The 20,035-nt window shown below is 38.7% G+C and overlaps 1 protein-coding gene across 3 annotated transcripts; it reads left to right on the top strand.

The window, feature by feature from the left end:
* The first annotated feature begins 2 nt into the window (after positions 1–2).
* On the top strand, positions 3–18,324 carry ABHD17B (abhydrolase domain containing 17B, depalmitoylase). 3 transcript variants are annotated; one of them, XM_005489638.4, is made up of 6 exons: positions 3–252; positions 3,604–3,709; positions 4,088–4,155; positions 6,043–6,517; positions 16,592–16,771; positions 17,221–18,324. In XM_005489638.4, exons 4-6 carry the CDS (start codon positions 6,051–6,053, stop codon positions 17,438–17,440), a joined length of 867 nt encoding a protein of 288 aa, XP_005489695.1. In that variant the 5' UTR covers positions 3–252; positions 3,604–3,709; positions 4,088–4,155; positions 6,043–6,050; the 3' UTR covers positions 17,441–18,324. The 3 variants fall into 3 exon arrangements, with proteins under 3 accessions (XP_005489695.1, XP_014124408.1, XP_005489694.1); XM_005489637.4 differs by lacking the exon at positions 4,088–4,155 and having other exon boundaries at positions 5–252; XM_014268933.3 differs by lacking the exons at positions 3,604–3,709; positions 4,088–4,155.
* The last annotated feature ends 1,711 nt before the right edge of the window (positions 18,325–20,035 follow it).

Genomic DNA, 20,035 nt, shown 5'->3' with positions numbered 1-20,035 from the left:
GCTGAGGCCCGCCAGGCCCCGCCCCGACCGCCCCCGCGCCGGTGCAGTCTGCGGGCGAGGCGAGGCCGGCGCCGCTCCGGAGGCTGCGCGGGGCGGGTTCAGCGCTGCCAGGGCCGCGCGTTCTCCGGCCGGGGCCGGGGCGCTGACGGCCGCCTCCCGCCGCGCCGTTACTCAGCACAGTCGGTGTCCCCACGGCCCGCCGACCGGGCAGTCGGGAGAGAGCGGGACCGCCGAGCGGAGCGCCAGGTGCAGGTAGGGACTGTCCTCCCCCGGCGTTGGGGGGATGGACGGTGTGCGGGTGACCTGCTGCCGCGGCGTGAGGGCGAGTTGTTTTCCCCTCGCGGCTCCGTCCGTGTCTCTTGCCCGGCTTGGACCCGCGGCCCGTCCGCGCCGCCTGGCGCAGGCGTGTGGCGGCCCCTGGGGCGAGCGGAAGGGCCCGCGGCCGCCACCGGCGTTTCCTCGGAGAGGCGGGCGGTGCGGCTTCGGTTTGCGGCACGAACCGGGCGGGGAGCTGCCGACCCCGCCTGCCTCTTGCCCGCGTCCCTGTGTCGCTGGGCTCGGGGGTCTCTGGGGGTGTCGCCTGCCTCGGGGTGCCCGGGTGCTGTGGGGATCTGTCCGGTGCTCCCGTTTCCGTGGTCTTGCCCTGGACTCCGTTGTTGGAAACGGGCGCCCTGACTTGTGACGCGCGTGTTGAAGTCCGGCTTTTCGGGCTCCGAACAGTGCCTTTGAGTCACGGCTGAGGACTTCGGCGGAGCCTTGTTCAGATTCGGACACCTGAGGAGTTAATTTAGTTCCCGCCAGCCTGGTTAAATTTATTCTTTCAGCTTCTGCTGTAGAGGGTGGAAGTGACGCTGGCCTCAGCATTGCTCTCAGGTATTATTAGCATAAAAATTTCAAGTATTTGGTCAGCAATTAACTAGGAAAGTTCATGGCTGCGGAAATCAGAGTAGAAGTACCTGGGCGCAGAGCGGCGTTGAGGGCGGAGGTCGGTGCTGGTGGCCGGCCGGCCTGAGCCGGGACCCCGGGACACCGGGCCGAGACACCGCGAGTCTTCAGCGCCAGCCGCCGGTGGGTGCCTTCAGCAGGGCAGCTCCGGGGGCAGAGGCTTGCTTAGAGCATGCAAGGCATTATGTAATCGGCTTAATCCCGCAGTTGTCTATCTGGAGCCTTTAGAGGTTTCGTTTGTTCTTCGGTTGATAAAGAATGTCTGGATTTTTTAGTTAATGTTTCCTGGATTTCCTTTCTTTTTTCAGCTGTGGCCTTAGGTTTTGATATACACAAAGTAACCAGCAGAGGATAAATAAATGATATGTGTTAAAATAGATAGAATTTGTAAGACTAGAAGGAGTGTTTATTTGTTTAGAACCAAATTAACCAAAGTAAAGTTTTGGTTTAATCAGGCTTCTCTGTTTTCATGTAGCCTACTTTGTCCTTTGAAAACTATCTTAAACACTTACTTCACAGTATTTCTTAATATAGCTTTTTCATAATTGAATATACTTTGTGTTGTTTTCTGGATTTACTGTGTATTCTTTCTCAATATTCTCTTAATCCTTTTATGTGGTACTGAATCAGACACTAATGATTTCTTTTTCTCTGAACATTTTGTTGCTTTAACTGTTGGACTAGTTAAAGGATGTTCATATCGTTCTGTTCCATTTCTAATATTACACAGGTGTTGAAATAAATGTCACTACTTCAGTAGTAGCTTGAACTCAAGTTCTTATTGCACTGTGCTCGATGGAAGTGTGAGGAAAAATGCTTTAGAATTTCTTGTTTCAGCAGTTGATAATGAACAATAAAGATGAAAAAAACCCCTAATCAAACAACAAACCCTCAACCAAAATACACACATATACAAAAAAAAAAAGCCAAAAAAAACCAAACCAAAACAAACCACCAAACAAAAAAACCAGACAAATAAAAAAAGCTCCCAACAATTTGAATATCTTGCCCGTTATGGTTTGAACAGCACTTAAAGTTCCAAACCAGCAGCTATACTTATGAGTTTGACTTTGTTCTTGTGAATAGTTCCCATGAAGTCGGCAATTTAATTTAAATAAACAATTAGAATAATTTCTGTTTAATGTAAATATAAGATTTCTAGATAAGTGTTTGCAAGGTTTGGCAGGTTTTGAGACTAATACATAGCAAAGTATTCAAAGATGTGAATAATAGGTTCCACTGTCTTGTTATTATGTACAGAGAGATAGGAGGACAGGAATAAACTCTCTTGTTAAAACATTACATTTGTGTTATCCTAGGAAGCACAAGATAAATACTTGAGGTGTTCTTTAAGATTAAATAGACATTTTCCCACTTCTGTCAGCCTTTATGAAAAGGCTAATTGCCACAGAATGAATTGAAATCACTGCCTGTGGGCAATTTTACATTTGCAATTTTATATGTTAAATCTTTATTCATAAGAGAGTTAAAGAGAGAAAACTGATAAAATGCTCTTGCTTTCTTTTTAAAAGCTATCCTAGAAGGGATAAGTAATATAGTTTGGGTCTGTTTTATTTCTTAGCCTCTATTGCTGCAATAGAAAAGTTTTTTGCAGTTTCTTCTATAGAATTTTCATACTTATTTACTAAAAATGCAGTATAATTTTAAAGGGGGTGTATATTTCTTTATCGTATTCTTTTTGTTGTTAGTATATTTTACCAGCTGTAGGAACTGTGTTTGCAGAACAGCACTAGCATTTTTATTACTACTGAAATGTCAAGTAGAAGGTGAGATAGTTGTGTTGTTGGGGTGTGTTGCTCTCAGCATCTGATTATGCTGTAATGAGCACTGAGATTTACATCATACATGCTCAGAAGGTGTTAGACTATACCTTAGGTATTCACAGTATATCTTAGTCAAATGAGTCCCATTAAAGTTACTCATCTGTACTTGTGGAACCATATGCTTAAATTAATCTGTCAGAGTTGTTTTTGCCTCAGCTTCACTAAGAATCCAGATAAAGCACACATCCAGCTTATTCACACTCTCATGTGAATACAATCCATCACAGTGAAAGACAAACCAGTTCCAGTATAATAGTAACATTGTATTTAGTTGGAGCTATTCTCCTGTGGAAGTTCAGTAGGTGTTTTGTATCAAATTGGTTCAGTTAATGACCTGCTGGTTGTCTTGGGTCCTCTGAGTGAAGAAAGTAGCATGTGTTTGTTTTAAAGAAGAGAGTTGTTATTAGCCATGATTTAGTTGGAGAATGAATCAGAATCTCTTGTTTCAGTAGGCATATTTTCCATTGGATTAAAAGATCAATACATAAAGCCTGCATTAGTCTAGCACAGCAGAGGAATAATAGGCTCACAGGGGAGGAATCATCTGCTGTCTTCAGCATCATTTGCCATATCTGGTGACAACCCATTTTTCACACATTTACACTATCTTGGGGGACATTACCATCACATCAGCTAATTCACTGTGGTTTACTGCTGTACTGCCCTGTGTGTGAATCCTGCAGGCCAGTTTCCAGTCTTCTGAAATTACTTGGGTAAATAGCAAATATTTTATGAGTGAGATCATATTTGTAGTGTTTCTGGGCTGTTTATACTTTCAAATAATGTAAACTCCTGTTCTAATTCTTTCTGACAGGGGGATTTGGAAGAAATAAGAAATTCTGTAATTCTCATTACATGCTGGTAAGAGTGCAGTCTGCTGTTCCTGGGGAAAACAAACTATTTGCATCTCACTTTTGGAGGTACAAATTCTTTTAAATTTTTCCCAAAAAATAATAGTCATCCCCTTAGAATAAAATATAATATCTAACTTCACCTTCAGCGTTTCTGTACAGGTGGGAAAACTCACTCAGAATAGATCCATTTAATAGTTTCTGATAGAAATAGAAGTGATTTTGAGTATTGTGTTATAAGTACTTGGAAAAAAAGCAAGTTGAGACTGGACTGTGAAGATGAACTCCTGAAGTAGAAGTGAAAGAAGTTGCTTCTTTGGTGCTCATAATTACAAAAGAAGTGAGGAAGAAACAAATAGACACCACCACCACCCCACAAAACAGTAGGATTTTTACTTTGCATAAGGCAATCTAAACCTTTTGCTAATAGTTTGACTTCCTCCATAGACTCCTTCCACTTATCCTGACTTGGGTATAACTGAAACTTAATGTTCACATTATCTCATCTGACAGAGGTGAGTTATTCCATATTTGAGTGACTAATTGTGCTGAAACACAATATTATTGTTACTTCAGCTATCAGGAATATGGTCCTTTATCCAGGATCTTCTTTAAGATCCTATCTACCTTCTTAAGGGAGCTGATCAGTACTTCCCGCCATGTCCTCTAAATTGGAAGTGTTGATCCCCCATGTCTAAACCTCTGTGGTTTCCCTCTGTTTTGAAGAAAACTAGAGACCTGGGTGAAAAACCTTAGCTGCAGCAGCCTCTTTTTTTTGTGATATTCCATGAATGCTTGTGTGTTTGTCAGTCTGTCTCACTGTGCCTGGTTTTGCTGCTCTAAAAGTATGCTCCATGTAACATGGTTTACAGTATGCTTTCATACTGTACCACCAGGAAGAGACCATTCACGCATCCAAAAATACAGATAGTTGTTCTGTGACACATGTTAAAGTGTTTTTGCAGCACTGTCCTTGAAGTTTCTTTAAAAAAAAAAATTATACATGAAAACTATGCTTCTGTACAAATTTAAGGACAAAATTTGAAATAGCTAAATATTGTTAGGTGTCACAGTTAGCAGTAAGATTTTAGTGTTGGATGACCCAAATACTTCTGGAGCAGCATGGTACTGTAGACAACTGAAATCTGCTTGTTTTGTAGCTTGAGTCAAAGTCAGTATGTGAAACTGTAAGTGTTCATGTTCACAGGGAACTGTCAGGAGATGAACTTGGGACATGTAGGTAGATTTGGTATGAAAAAGTTGTTTAAGTTAAGATGAAATGTCAGATGCCTTAACTCAAGGAAAGTGGAGTAAATGGTTATCTTTGGTGCGCTAGTTTCCAGCACAGTACTTGTCAAATTTCATTGCTCTTCTTATCTCTGAGAAAAAGTATTGCCGCAACAAAAGATTTCCCCCCACTCCCTTCTCACTGGTATAAATTAAGAGAAACACAAGGTCTATTTTAAGGGCAACTGTATCTTTACCTATCTTGCTTTAGGTATAGGTGTGTTTATCTTTTTTTTCCTCCCCCTCACCACTATTAAAACTAATGCTTTGAATTGGTGCTATAGGTTATGCTGGTTTAACAAATATTTGTGATAGAGGATTTAGTTAGGGAGATGTTTCTTGAAGCATGGAAAAAAAAAAAAACCAGTTGTGTCATTTATACAATCCCAATTCCTACGGGCAATACAGCTAAGAACTTCTTTGAAGGTTTTCAAAATATTTATGTCGGCAAGTATGAGGAGTGAAGATAAGTTTATGGCTACATTTTTGTGTACCAAAGCTCTAGAGTGTTTGCTAATCCAGAAGCATCATCTTGTTTTGTCTTCTACGTTTTGACCTTCATGCACCCTTCATATTTCTGATAGTGCTTGCAGGAGCCCATAGCCCGTGATTGCAATATACTTTCTTTGTATTTAGGAGATGCTGTAGTGACTTTTAGCTGCAGAAATCTGCATAACCTTATGTTATATGACATAACTTAGTATGCTGCAACTCTGCAACATACTTTAATTGTTCTTTTATCACGTATGTATTTGTCAATGGGAAGAATGTTTTTCCTAATGTCTTAAGATGAGGAACTTCATTTCCGCCAAAGAAAGTTGAAAACAAATGCTTGTTCCTTTTCTGGGTAATGATGTTTTACTTTTGATATCTGGCAGTGCTTTAGAGTTATCACTCCCCTTTACTAATATACCCATTGTGAAATAACTAATAATATAAAATTGAATATTATACAGAAATATACATATGTGGATTTAAGTCTTTGTTGTGTTAAATGTTCAGAAGTTATGCATTATTTCCTAGAGATATTGTGTTCACTTTTTTTTTTGTAAGTTGGATTTTTTTAATGTCAGATTGTACCTGGAAACTGATACTATTCTCTCTTCCCATTTCAGACTAGAAGATGAATAATCTTTCCTTTAGTGAACTGTGCTGCCTGTTCTGTTGTCCACCATGCCCAGGGAAAATTGCCTCTAAGCTGGCATTCTTACCTCCTGATCCCACATATACACTGATGTGTGATGAGAGTGGCAGTCGCTGGACTTTGCATCTCTCAGAGCGAGCGGACTGGCAATATTCTTCCAGGGAAAAAGATGCCATTGAGTGCTTCATGACTAGAACATGTAAAGGCAACAGGATTGCCTGTATGTTTGTGCGTTGCTCACCTAATGCCAAGTACACTTTGCTCTTCTCACATGGAAATGCTGTTGACCTGGGTCAGATGAGCAGCTTTTATATAGGACTGGGTTCACGGATTAATTGCAACATATTCTCCTATGATTATTCTGGATATGGCGCAAGTTCTGGGAAGCCTACGGAGAAGAATCTCTATGCTGACATTGATGCTGCTTGGGTGGCTCTTAGAACAAGGTAAGACATTAGTTGCTGTTTTTCTTTTACAGCATTCTTGTCAAATGGTTTTATTTCACATGCACTGGTAGTTGAAACTGCAGTGCTGTGATTTAGAATTAGTTGATTCATATCCAAGCTGACTGGTGGTGCCTGATGTTGAAGACATTGTCAGTATTACGCAGGATCAGTACATATTACTTACCTACTGGAAAAATTGAAATGGAATTAAATTTAATAAGCTGTGGTCTAGTCTTGAACAAGTAGAGTATCTTCCTTATTGTCATAGTTTGGAATCTTCTCAGCTGCAAAATTTAAAAAATTGGGAAAAGCCTATAATAATTGATACCCCAGTGATTAACCCACTATTGTGAGAAAATGCAGGTTGTTTCTTTAGATAATTTCCATCACCTACTTTTTCTGTAGGGAGGGGCAGAGTAAAAGCTGAGAGAGAACTTGGTGAGACTCTTATTTCTGTGTGGTGTTGATATCACCTTTGTTTCAGCATTCTGACTAGCAGCTACAGCATTTCCAAAGAGAGAAAACATCTTTTTGCTTTATATAGAAAGCTAGCTTCACAAAACAATGTGTGGGAGAGTTTGTAACAGATCTGTGTAAATACCTTATTGGGGGAACCCAAAAAGAGGGATTTCGAGCAGTGATGTTAATTCAAGCAGAATAAAAATGGACAAGAAAAAAAATACAAATGGAAAGATGTTATTTCAGTGATTTCTGTGTTCTAAGCCTCTGGTTTTGTGGGACATAAAATAGCAAAATGAAAGACTGTGAGTGTATTCACTGATATAAGTGAGAATCCTACGGAATCCTGCACCAAATATGTGCAGCTTCTCTAATTTGAGAGCAATTTTCACTATAATTTTTTCCATTTAGCTCAATAGTCTTCTCATGGTTACAAATACCCAGACAATAAATACTACTTTTAAAATAGTATTCTATCATAAGAATAACTGCCCACCAGAAAATCCTACACTGTATATTTCATATCAAAAAGGTATAAAAACCTGAAATGTGTTGTTGCAGCTCAGTCATTGCAACTTGAGCATCCTGTTTAATAATTATAGTATCAGGGATTTGACTTAGTGTAAGGGCATGTGGGCTTTAAATCCTGGATCCTGGTTATTGTCACAGTAAGTTTAGAACTTCATCAATGTAGTATTTATGAGCAGATTACCCTTCTTCAGTGCTTTAAATACACATTTAGTCTTGCACTCATTTTACATTACAACTACAGTATGATTTCAAAGAAGCATATGTTATCCATGTATTAAATAGGGAAAAAGCTTATTATCATAAACCTCATTCAACTGCAGGAGACAGGTTTTCAGCTTCGTCTATTCAAAAACATGCATACTAGGTTGTTGGATTACCTTTTGGTGTTTATTTTTATTACAATGGAAAGTTGAGATATGGCTGTTCCATAAGCCAAAAGCTGCAACAGGTGCACTGTTAACCATGGTTTGTAGCTGGTAGGTGATTAGCTATAACATTTACCAAAAATATAATGTGGTTTGTGAGCAATTTGGAAGACAGTCTTCAGATTTAAATGTGACAGAAAATGGAAGAGAACTAGATGGTGAAACATAATACTTTATGTCAGTTTACAGGCTCTGTTTTATAAACTAAGTTGTAATTATTGTTTCTTCTTCCTCGTAATGAATGTCTGAATATAAAATCTGCAAAGAAATGTGATTACACTTTGAATTCTCACCACTATTCTTAAGCAATGAAGTGTATGTTCTCTAAACAAATAAGATTGTTCATAATTGATAGGACACAGGGTAATGGCTTTAAAGTGAAAGACAGTAGATTGAGATTAGATATAAGACATAAATAATAAATTCTTTTCTGTGAGGGTGATAAAGCACAGGAACAAATTGCCAGAGAAGTTGCCACAGGAAGAACCAGTTGTCCGGAGAAATTGTGGTCAACTTCCCCATTCCAGGAAGTGTTCAAGTTGGGGTTGAATGGAACTTTCAGCAGATTGATCGAGTGGAAAGCATCCCTGCCCATGGCAGGGAAGGTGGAATTAAAGGGTGTTTAAAGGTCCCTTACCCAAACTATTCTGTGATTGTAATGTCTTGTGTAAGTGTGCTCATTCGTCAGCAGACGTTGTTGGGGAGACCTCTAAATATATCTTTTATAAGATATTCTTATGTTTAAGAATAACCTCACCTTGGTCCCTTTGTTTTGTCTGCCTTTTTTTTATTATTGTTTCACCTCCTGTAGCAATTAGGTAATTCTGTAGAGTGTATGAAGTTTCAGTTGGTTTGTTCAACTTGTGAATTTCACACACATGAACTGAATTTAGTCTACTGCTGAAAAAGAGGTTGGTATTACCAGTTACACCTGTAGTACTTAAAACAGCTTTCCAATTGGCTGACGTGGTCTCATCCTTGTATCTGAATGCTGGATGTATCATGGGGAAGTTCAGCACTTGACTCTGGATATACTAGCTCACAGTTTGGTTATCCAGCTATGGTGTTCTCTTGAGCCCTGAGACAGTGCTCAGCTGTGTTAAAATACTCAATGTATACCTGAAGCTACTTTCATAGCGTAGCTTCTTCTGTCAGTTTCACGTTGGTACAGTCTTTAACGTTTATAACTAATTCTGCAAAAACAAAGTAATTCAATGGTTTATTTGCAGGAGAAATGTGAGTATAGCTGTGACTCCTTGGAAATTCTTGTTGATGAAATGAGATAAGAAAGGATCAGAAAGTTTTAAACTCTGTCTCCCAGTTTGTGATGTGATGAAGAAAAGAATGGAGAAGTTACCTTCAGAGATTGATCACAGCCATAGCTCCCTGCACTCCCTGTTCTGAAAAATGAAATCATAGAACCCAATACTGAAAGGTGTTTCTGGGGTAATAGAAATTTTAATTTTTCAGTGAACAAAACCACTTGTGGTAAAGACTTGCTAGTCTTTATTTAAGATACTAGTGAGAAAACTTAAGATACAAATCTTGTGTCTTGGGAAGGCAATCCACACACTCACCTGTAAATCAGCACGGCTGTCCAGTGGGGACTGAACACCTGGGGTGAAATAGTCTGGAACTCATGCTGAGGGTGATGATGAGATTTTGCTGTGAATATTAATATTTGTGGAAGTGAATACATAAAACTAGTTTGGCAGTCTATCAGAACAGGTAAACAGCAGATGTAGATGCTGAGTTGTGTCCCTATTCTTTACCTCCTTTGAAGATGTTAATAGGAGGCAGTCATTACCTATATGGATGATGGCCATGAGAGAAGGTGGTGTGATTCACTGCCTTCATCAATTTTGGAAAAGTTGTACATTGCTGCATATTCATGTGCATGGGACTGTATAAAAGCTGCAAGTAAGGAGATTCTTTTTCCAGCTGTCATAACTACCAAGTGTTGAAATGCTTAGAGTCACTTTGGGATACGCCTATTTTCTGCTGTTCTGGTCTCTGAAGGCCTTTGATGACACCCTAGCAAGGGTGGAAAGGTTTAACCAGCCCCAGGCAAATGCAGGGCAAGTGGCACTCATTCAGAAACCTCTGAAGATGTGCCAGGTTGCCTCATGACCAGATTTACCTGTAAGAAGCGAAACAGCCCTTTCATTGTTGCTTATCATGGATTGCATAATAATTGAAAAATTAAAGGGTAAATCTCACCATTAGACAATGTGTCAAAGTGAACAGAATGTCCATAAATTGAACAGCCAGGTATAGGAATAATACTGTCTCTTCAGATGTTGACCAAAATTGTTCATTTCACAATTCGTAAACTACTTTTTTTTGTTTTTTTCATTCAGAAGTAGAAGGGGGGGAGTTCAGCTAGAAGTTGAGGTACTCTAGTTTTATACATTTGGAGGGAAATTGAGGGTATCTTTAAATTGATAGGGAAAAGTAGCTCAATTATTGTGGAAGAGAAATCTTGACAAATCTTTATGTATTGGTAGCATTTTAAAGTTTAGAAAGGCCAAACTGTGAGAGAGGCAAAGAAGGTTCAGTTTGTTTATATAATGTGGACAATGGGTTTGCCTCTCATAAAACATAGTTCCTTTTTTCTTCTTCCTTTGTAAAATATTGTATGCGCAAGAAGGGGGATGCATACATCATTTGAGGAAGCACTGTGTGGTCCTGAATTTTATATGTGGCCTAAAATGTTGAGAGTTACAGGTGTGGATGAGGTTCATGCCCTTCATGTTCTGCAACTTGCAGCTGTAATTTCATGTGTTATGTCCGTGATGACAAAAGATTCTGAATGTACATTGAAAATTCCCTCAATATGTTCCCCCTTGTTCCATGTGCCCCAAGTGCTGTGTTTCTAAACGTATGTGTTGCAATAACTTTGCAAACTGTAGCTTCTCTAGAGCATCTAGTGTAAGCCTAAAGAGGTTACTATGGAAAATGTACTCTTCTAAGCTTGATCTTATCAATAGTTATTTCATTATTGTAAAGCAATCAAGCCTTCTAGATTAAGAGCAGTAGTTCAGAAGTAAATATAAGTTACTTTGTCTCCCTTATGTATATCCGGAACAAAATGGCAGGTATTTTTAAGAGCCTCACACTGCAGCATGGTAATTTCTGCTAGTATTTGTTTCTTAAAGGTAACTGAAATTAAAACCCAAAAACAAAGGATAAAACCCAAAGAAACAAAAAAAAACCTCTACCTACATTGTCACAGCTAGACATGCATTTTGTAGTTTTCTTATTGCATCATGATAATATGGTAAATATCCAGTGAAAATATAAAATAAGGTTAATATCCAATGTTAGTGATGTACATCCAATTAAAGTGTTTAGGGGTCAGACAGAACTTTGAGCAACTTGATTCAGTGAAATATTAATATTACCTCCCTATGGCAAGGGTGTGGACTATACTGCATTCCAACCTAAACTGCTCTGTGATTCCATGAAGAGAAAAAGAGAATGGAGGGGCAGAGAAAAGGTGGACCACCAGTAAGATAAGTGTTTAGTAAAGTGCAGGAAAGGTCTTGCTACAAATACAGAAATATCAAAGAAATGGTGAAAAGAGTTTCTGCTAAATCACATGAAGTTCATCACCAAGGGGAAAAAAGAATATTTCATTATTGTTTAGCAGTCCTTTTCCTACCAGAAGCTGAAAAGATCAGGCCAAAAGTGTTCAGGATTGCCTCTTTTACAGAGACCATCTACATCTGGTCAGCATATATAGGGCCACAGAAAAGAATACTGGCTTCATTAGTGTTATCTTGGGCGCTGGTTCCAGGCACTGGAACAGTCTGGCATGGTTACAACTCCTTATTGGCTTGCTCCTTCCTCACCCAGCAGTAGCATGCTGTTTCCTGCCTGTCCCTGAACACAGGCAGCACAAAGGAGCACTAAAGCAATTGCTCCACTACTCTCAGACAGGGTTTATTTAGTTCCTTTCATTAACTGTTAAAGCCTAATGAGGGGGAATGCATTGCTGAAGCTGCAAATAGGAAAGTGGTTCTTTCTGTTCAGCTATGGTTTAGCTTTGTAGTGACATTAACCTGTGCCTTCAGTGTGGTGACGAGGCAGAAATTCGTAAATGCTCAGACACTCTGTGAGGATGTCAGGAAGCTTACATGAACACAGGTTCTGTGTCAAAACCGCTCTTTAGATTCCATCTGCTTTCCAGGCAGGTAACCTTTAACTGTGTGAGCATAAAGGATGAATTGGATGTTGAAAGGAATTGAAATTTCAGCTGCTCTGGGAAAGAGAATGATGTTGCAATTAGCCTATAAACTGCAGAAAATATCAAGTTTTGTACCAGGTTCTGCCCAGAATGCCTTGTCCATGAAGAATAGTGCTTTCTTGGCAAAACCAGTGCGCTGGTACATTTGTGCATAGCTACTTTTAAGGTTTTCTTCCAAGGTCCTTTTTGGTGATTATGGCTTTAAAAAAAATCCCCAAACCTAAAAACACCCTTCATTACCTTCACCCCCACACTGAAGGTCTGTCTATGCTGACACAGGTTATCTAAGATTACTTGAGTCGACAACAGTGTTTACATTAGTCCTATTATCAACATAATGAGCTTTCAAAGATAGCAACAGTCTTTACAGCATGTCTTTGACCTCTTGTAACCAGAGGAACCAGTTGAAGCATATGGCTCTGTAAATGTTATGCTCCCCTTCCTCAGGATGGCCTGTACTTACAAGGCACTGATTAAGAGAACAGTGTTTCTGCGACTTTTTCTCTTGATCTGACACTCCTCCTTTGGGAGACCAGGTATGGTCATCTGATAATTTGACACAAAACTTCTTGGAGTTTAACAGACTATGAGTCTGTCAAAAGTAAATTTTATGAGTAGGAAACTTAGAAACAGTTACCTTTTCAATATTTTTTCTGTCGTAGATTGTAAAGTGATACTTTTGAGAAATGGCAACAGAGGGACAGTTCATCTCTTTGTTTTTTCTAAATATTTCAGAAGCCTATTACATTGGGTTTGCATGGCCAAGCTTTGGTAGCAGGGGCCTACGGGGATGCCTTCTCTGAGAAGCTGCCAGAGGCTTCCTCCATTTCCGGCAGAGCCAAGCTCTGTTGGCTCCAAAGATGGCGGTGCCGCTGGCCAAGGCTGGGCCGATTAGAAGTTATGGTAGTGCCTCTGGGATAGCATATTTAAGAAGAGGGGAAAAAGAAATCCTTGCACCGTTGTAATCACAGGCAGAGAAGAGTGAAAGGAGAACATGTGATGGGAACAGCACTGCAGACACCAGGGTCAGTGGGAAGGACGGGCAGGAGGTGCTCCAGGCACCAGAGGAGCCCCACAGCAGAGCAGGGGATGCCTGAAGGGAGGCTGTGACCCCATGGGAGACCTGTGGAGAGAGGAGCGCACGCTGGAGCAGCCTGTCCCTGAGGGACCGCACCCAGGGGCGCATTGGTGAAGGGAGGTTGTGACCCCATGGAAGAGGGACCCACCCTGCAGCAGTTTGCGGGGGCCTGTTGCCTGTGGGCCAGACATCAGACAACAGAGAAGTTTGTGGAGAACTGGCTTCCTATGAGGGGGATGCTGTGGTGAACTGGGAAGGACTCCTCACCCTGAACAGTGAGAGAAACAACATGGGATGAACTCCCATTCCCTGTGGTGCTGGGGGAGAGGGAGAGTTGGGAAGGAGGGAGGGTGGGGAAAAGGTGTTTTTAGGGTGTGTTTTACATCTCATTATCCTGCTCTGACTTTGTTAGTAATAAGTTCAATTAATATCTCCATGTCTAGAGATGACATTTGATGAACCATTCTCCCAGTCCTTACCTCAGCCCATGGTCTCGTCATTAAGTTTTCTCTCCCTGTCCAGCTGTGAAGTGGAATGAGAGAAAGAGCTGCTTTGGTGGGTGCCTGGCACCTAGCCAGGATCAGCCCACTAAACCTTTTCAAGAGGAAAGGGAAGACTGGAATGAGCAGATGTAATCTGTTTTCCAAGCTGCTTGGAGTTTTTTATTTGGGAGGGAGGGTTTGATTATTTAGGTTTCCATCCTACTCAAGCCATAATACTCAGAAGTGTACTTTGAGCTACCACTTTGGCTTACTGACTTCTTTAGTTTACTGATTGCAAAGCATGTATTTTCTGGTGGGCACTGTGATGCAAACTGTTTGACTGTGATGGAGTAAGGATTACTTAAATCCAGATATTGTAAATGCTTTTCTTGGCTTGTTTGTTGTAGCCGTCATTTATCTATCTTGAGGCTGAAGGAATTTGATCAAAAAATAGGGGAAAGAATAATGAGAAAGAGGAGAATATGTGTTCTGAAATAGAGTTTTTAAGTTGTGCTTTGAATTCCTGTGTAATGGCCTGTATCTTGTAAAACTCAACATTTAAGGAAACCCAAGTGTGGTAATTGGCAAGGTTTATTATTTGAATACTGTTTTATCATAATGTGCTGTGCAAACTACATGCCATACTAGTGATGCAACATATTAATGCAAGTTTTGTTCAGATTATGTTGGAAGGAGGGAAGGCTGTCCTGTACTTTCATAAGGGACAAATGTGATGTGAATTGAGAGATGAATTGTGAAAGGATAGCACCTATGTTCTCGGGTGTTTCAGAAGAGATGCAGAAATAATGATGATCTTAGATTTGTCTTTTGTTTCAAAGCTTTAATTTATTTTATTCATGTGTGTTGGAATTTTCAGAAAATCTTGTTAACACTTAAAATTGCTTTTTCTTTGAGAATTGTTGTGAAGAGGCTGTTAGTAGTTCCAGGCTGATGATGAAGACTTAGAATTTTAGAAGTCTTAATTTGATCATGATCTGATTATGACTAAAAACTCTTTCGAGGAAACACTGATAGTGATTTAGTAGTCATGATGTAGCAAGATTCCTGTGTCAGGCAGAATCTGCCTCTGTGCTAATACTTTGAAACCTTTTACATTTTACTTTATCAGAACTCAAATTAAATAAACAGACAAATATTAAATTGATAATTTTAGATGTGAATAGTGGGTTTTATACCAAATTTAGCAAGTTAATGGCATGCCTAATGAGTTCTGCTGCTGATACTATGTACAATCTTGAAATCTCCCTAGATGCATATTTTTTTATTAATTGTTTATTATATATAAATGCAACTTAGAAAATATTTTTTCTGGCATATTAAGAAGTACTTGTGGATTTGGAAGGAGTTGTTTTGTTGGTTGGTAATTTGAATGTCTTGATACACATGAAACACTTTTTTTCCTTATGTTCCTGATCTTTAGTCTCTTAGACTTTACTGATTTTAGTGTTTGGTTACTCATACAGTTATTTACCCGTGTTTATAAGATACTTGTGAATTTCTTCCATACTTCTGCTCCCCTGACTGTACTGGAGATATGCAAAATATAGAAATTTGATAACTTCTTTGTGGCTATGTGTGTTGTTATATGATGTTGACAGAAAATATGCATGCCTTTATTGTAGACAAGGTAACAGGTGCTCTTTCCTATACTTGATTTTCATTCCTTTTAAAGTGGCAAGTGTCAAACCTACCTCCTGCTGTTCCACAGTGACGTTAGGCTAGGCTGCTCTTACTTAAAAAGTTGAACAAGTTTTTAATAATGCACGAGAACAATGATTTGGGTTTGGGTTTTTTGGTTTAATTTGGGGGCTTTGGACTTTTTTTAGAGGTGATTGGGAGGAGTTTGATATTTTGGTGTATTTTGTGGGGTTTTGGGAAGGGTAGTTGTTGGTTTTGGGGTTTTTTGTGTATGGGGCTTTCTTGAGTGCAATGTGGTATCCCTTCCTATTGAAGGTACTTCCTTTCCCAAGTTTAGATACACTGCTGCAGTCTGATCTGTGCTAAGAGTCCCTGGTTAGGGGTACAGGGCAGTGGATCAGCTCACTTTTTTTGCAGGCACTGTTCTTGGCCACATTATCGTTCTCTTCAGAGGCTTTTCCCGTGTAACTTGGGCAGCAATTGCTTTTTGCATTCACACTAATGCTGAAAAATATATTAAAATTACTTGTATGAGTGTTAACTAGATGTTTCTTTTGTTTGCCCCTGTTAATTGCATCTTTCTAGGAGGAAGGCTTTGATTTCGATTCTGTATTCCCTGCTGGGCTGTCTTGCTTGTGGATTAGTTTGATAAGAACAAGCTTCTTGGCTATTATGTGGAATGATCAATATCATCATACTGCTCATTGTCAGTATGGGCAAGCTTTAAGTCTCTCTAAATTTATAAGCAATGTACCAGCTTGCAGGTTTTATCAGATAGCAGAAGAGTAAAGCTGACCGAATTTTTGCAGGCTTGATTATGCTTTATGTGATGATAACCAAAGATCTATTAAGGCTCTAATCAGTTTTCTGTTGTAGGTCCTCTGGAGTTAAAAGTAAAGACTTTAACAAGCCACACTGCATTCACAAATCTGTATTTAAAAATTTAAATCATTATTCCAATATCATTCAGGCATGGGGAAAAAAATTACTGCAAATAGAGAGTAAATAAATAATTGTGTGTTTTAGTCAGGAATGTCATAAACAAAGTTGCTTGTTCTTCTACCAGCTCCTGTTTCATAGTTGATAGCATTGTGAAAATTTTCGTCTTCAGAAATGCTTTTTTTGCCTTGCTCTGTAGGTTGCGTCTGTTTCACTTTATATGCCACTTTTTAAACATTTCTAATTTTCTAGGTATGGAATTCGCCCTGAAAATGTGATTATATATGGCCAGAGTATAGGAACGGTACCATCTGTGGATCTTGCTGCTAGATATGAAAGTGCTGCTGTAATTCTTCATTCTCCACTGACCTCAGGAATGCGAGTAGCTTTTCCTGATACAAAGAAGACTTACTGCTTTGATGCATTCCCAAAGTAAGTTGTAGGATATTTTTTTTTCAGCATGCATTTTCTCTATAACAGAAGTTCTCAACTAGAGAAACAAGTAGTCTGGCATATTATCTGAAATTCTTTTCAAAAATATAATAAAAGAATTGGAGAAAAATCACTGAATAACGTTGAAGAGGAGCATTTGATTTGAAGAAGTTTACAAAACTTTGTAAACCTTCTAGGCGCTTTGCATCTCTAATCATTTTAGTGGATATCTGTAAAGTAATTAATTTTCCTGTATATAACATGTAAATCCCTAGTTTTAACAAGGAGTTCTGTCCAGCAAATTGTTAGTCTGGGAAACTGTGAGCAAAGTAATTTGCAATATGTTTCTATAAGACTAAAAAACTAAGTAAATCTTAACTGAAGAAAATTTTTTGTTGTATTTCGGAACTATGCTGTTGTTTTCATAGATATAATCTTTTTCTTTACAGCATTGACAAAATTTCTAAAATAACATCTCCTGTCTTAATAATCCATGGAACTGAAGATGAAGTAATTGACTTTTCACATGGCCTGGCATTATTTGAGCGTTGCCAGAGACCTGTAGAACCACTGTGGGTAGAAGGAGCAGGCCATAATGATGTGGAACTCTATGGACAGTACCTTGAAAGATTAAAACATTTTGTGTCACAGGAGTTGGTGAACTTGTAACTTTCATTGTGTATTTACATGGTTTTTTTTCATTTCACTGCAGAACTTCACACTTTGATAAATATATAACTTAAAACCTGAATGTTGTGTTTTCAAATCATCTTGGTTGCCTTCATTAAATCTACAGGTAATGATTTGTCAACATAATTAATGAAGGTTTTAATGTCAACATTATAAACTGGAATTACATGATCATGCAGTCAGACTGGCAGTTCGTATTTCTTTGTGTGAGGTTTTTTCTTCTTAGATGTAAAGAAAAAAATCACAAGGAGTACTGTAAGAAAATTTAATTATATAAAACCAAATGCTGTAAAAGTGTTGCCAAGTGCTTTAGCATATCAAAACCAAGTTTATAAATATTTTTTAAACATCTCAAAGTGTACTGTGACTTACTCTGTTGCACAGGTGTAATTAAAAAACTGACTTCTAAACTGTTGGTCTGTGAAAATGTAATAGCCATGAAATTTGAGCAAATACTAATGTATGTAATGAGAATAAACAGTCACTGGAAATTATTCATGCCCTGTTACAGAGAGAGGGGAAAAATAGATATGTTTTCCCATATTTTTTACTTCTTTTGTGCTTAGTTTTCATTTAGTTATTTTGTACTCGTATCGTCTATTAGCTTTCAGGATAATAAAATGTATCCACTCATGTTCTCAGGACTCCTAATCTTGCCAGAGTACAAATTATCATTGTTGTAATGCAGGTATCATTCACATGATTGCTACTGAGGCCACAAAATACCTCTTTGAAACCAGACTTAAAACCTAGAAGACTTCTTGAACCATGTAGTTTTAAACACTGATTTTCTAGAGCCACAACGTGTCATTAAAAAGAACCTTGAAGTTTATCCAACATTGTAATAAAGAGTTTGCAACGTAGCAGTTGTCTGATCAGGCTAATTTTGGATGTTTAGTGTAAAAGCTTATTTTTTTGAGTATTGTATGGAAATTTTACTAATTGGGCCTCTGTGGGGTGGGAAGAGTGACAAGAAGAGAATATTGACATTTTTCTATTAACTCATTATAAAATAAACTTAAGTTGCCTTTCCCTTGAATGCATTTTACAAGAATGAAGCTATGAAAAATAAACTTAATTATATGTGGCCTAATTGTGAACAAAGTAATATTCCAACAATACACACTGTGCTTTTAAGGCCTTACGTAATTTAATTGTTGTGCTTGTTTTTTGTGATTGAGACTATTGTGTACTTAAATGTAGTTTTGAGTATTGTGAAGACTTTGGTTAAGATGTGTTGATTAACAGTAAACAATATTCCACAAACTTGCAGTTTTCTCTTTTTATTCAAAGTAATAGCAGCAGTTGCTTGGAGTATCAAAATACTTAGCAACTCCCCATTTATTCAAGGAAATCTGACATCAAAAGCAATAACTTATTGTTTGGAATTGCCAGCACATTTCTTTATCAGCAGCTACTGTTCTGGATCACCCTTCTATCCCCATGACTCACCTTACTACAATTTGCCATTCAGGACACAGGCTTTCTGCTGCAAAGCTGCTTGTAAACTTTTTTTTTCTGTAACAAATTCTAGTATCTCCTTCTTTGAAATTAAAATGAATTATTGTCTTGTGCACTTTGAGTTAATTGAGTAGAAAGAAATTTGTTCACAAGGAACTAGATTTCTGTGTGATTTTTTGATCAAGGATGTTACAATGAGTTCTGAAATACAGAGTATATTCAGAAACAGCAGCATTAGACTTAAGGTTTTTCATCCTAGTTCAAGGCTTTTGGATACAGGTGCGTAACTCAGCTTTATTAACATAATGTTTAATACATGGTTTGATTTCCTTTTCTTACTACCTTGGTAAGGAGGTAGCCACTAGTCACTATCTCCAATGGAAATGCGTGCCATTAAATATTCAAGTGCTTTCTTTGTAATGAATGGAACTTGTTTTGAGATTCACCTTCAGGAATTCAGAAATAAAGAGTGTAGAAGTGCAATATTAAGTGAAATATATTGGCTGCAGTTTGGTTGCCTGCCCCTTGCAGGCAAATGATCAACTGTCACCACAAGAACTATCTGATTGTGCCAGGGGATATTGTGGCACCCTGTAATTGAAAAAGGCAGAAAAGGTGTCATTGTAGTTTTGCTGCTTTTGTTTCTGTATTTTGTTGAAGCGGAACAAAAGACCTGACTAATAGTGTTTTGACTTCAGTATGTGCAGCTGTGCCGGATTGCACTGGTGAGTAGAGATTCTGGTCTCTTGCATCATTTATGCATGGTTAATTATTGCCATTTTGTGCTGATTTATGTTTTATACTAATATGTTTTCAGAGGAGTTGTATATGTGAAGGAATTTAAATAGCTTAGCCTGTGGTGCAGATTGTATTATGGCAGCAAACTTGTTAGTGACAGAAAGCAACTCTGAGCTATGGCAACGATGAGGAAAACATTTGACATCCTGATTGTCTTATCCTTATACCATCATTTGGTCAAATTGACAATGGGCTGTTGTTTAATGTTATAGATGCAATTGTCTCATGATAAACAAAGTTGATTCAGCATTCATTGAAAAGACAATGCCTGTATTTTAGGGAAAAAGAAAAGAGTGTTTTGTAAGCTTCATGATG

Source organism: Zonotrichia albicollis, chromosome Z, assembly GCF_047830755.1.
Source record: "Zonotrichia albicollis isolate bZonAlb1 chromosome Z, bZonAlb1.hap1, whole genome shotgun sequence".
Taxonomy (NCBI): domain Eukaryota; kingdom Metazoa; phylum Chordata; class Aves; order Passeriformes; family Passerellidae; genus Zonotrichia; species Zonotrichia albicollis.
This window is presented reverse-complemented; position numbering and strand designations above follow the sequence as displayed.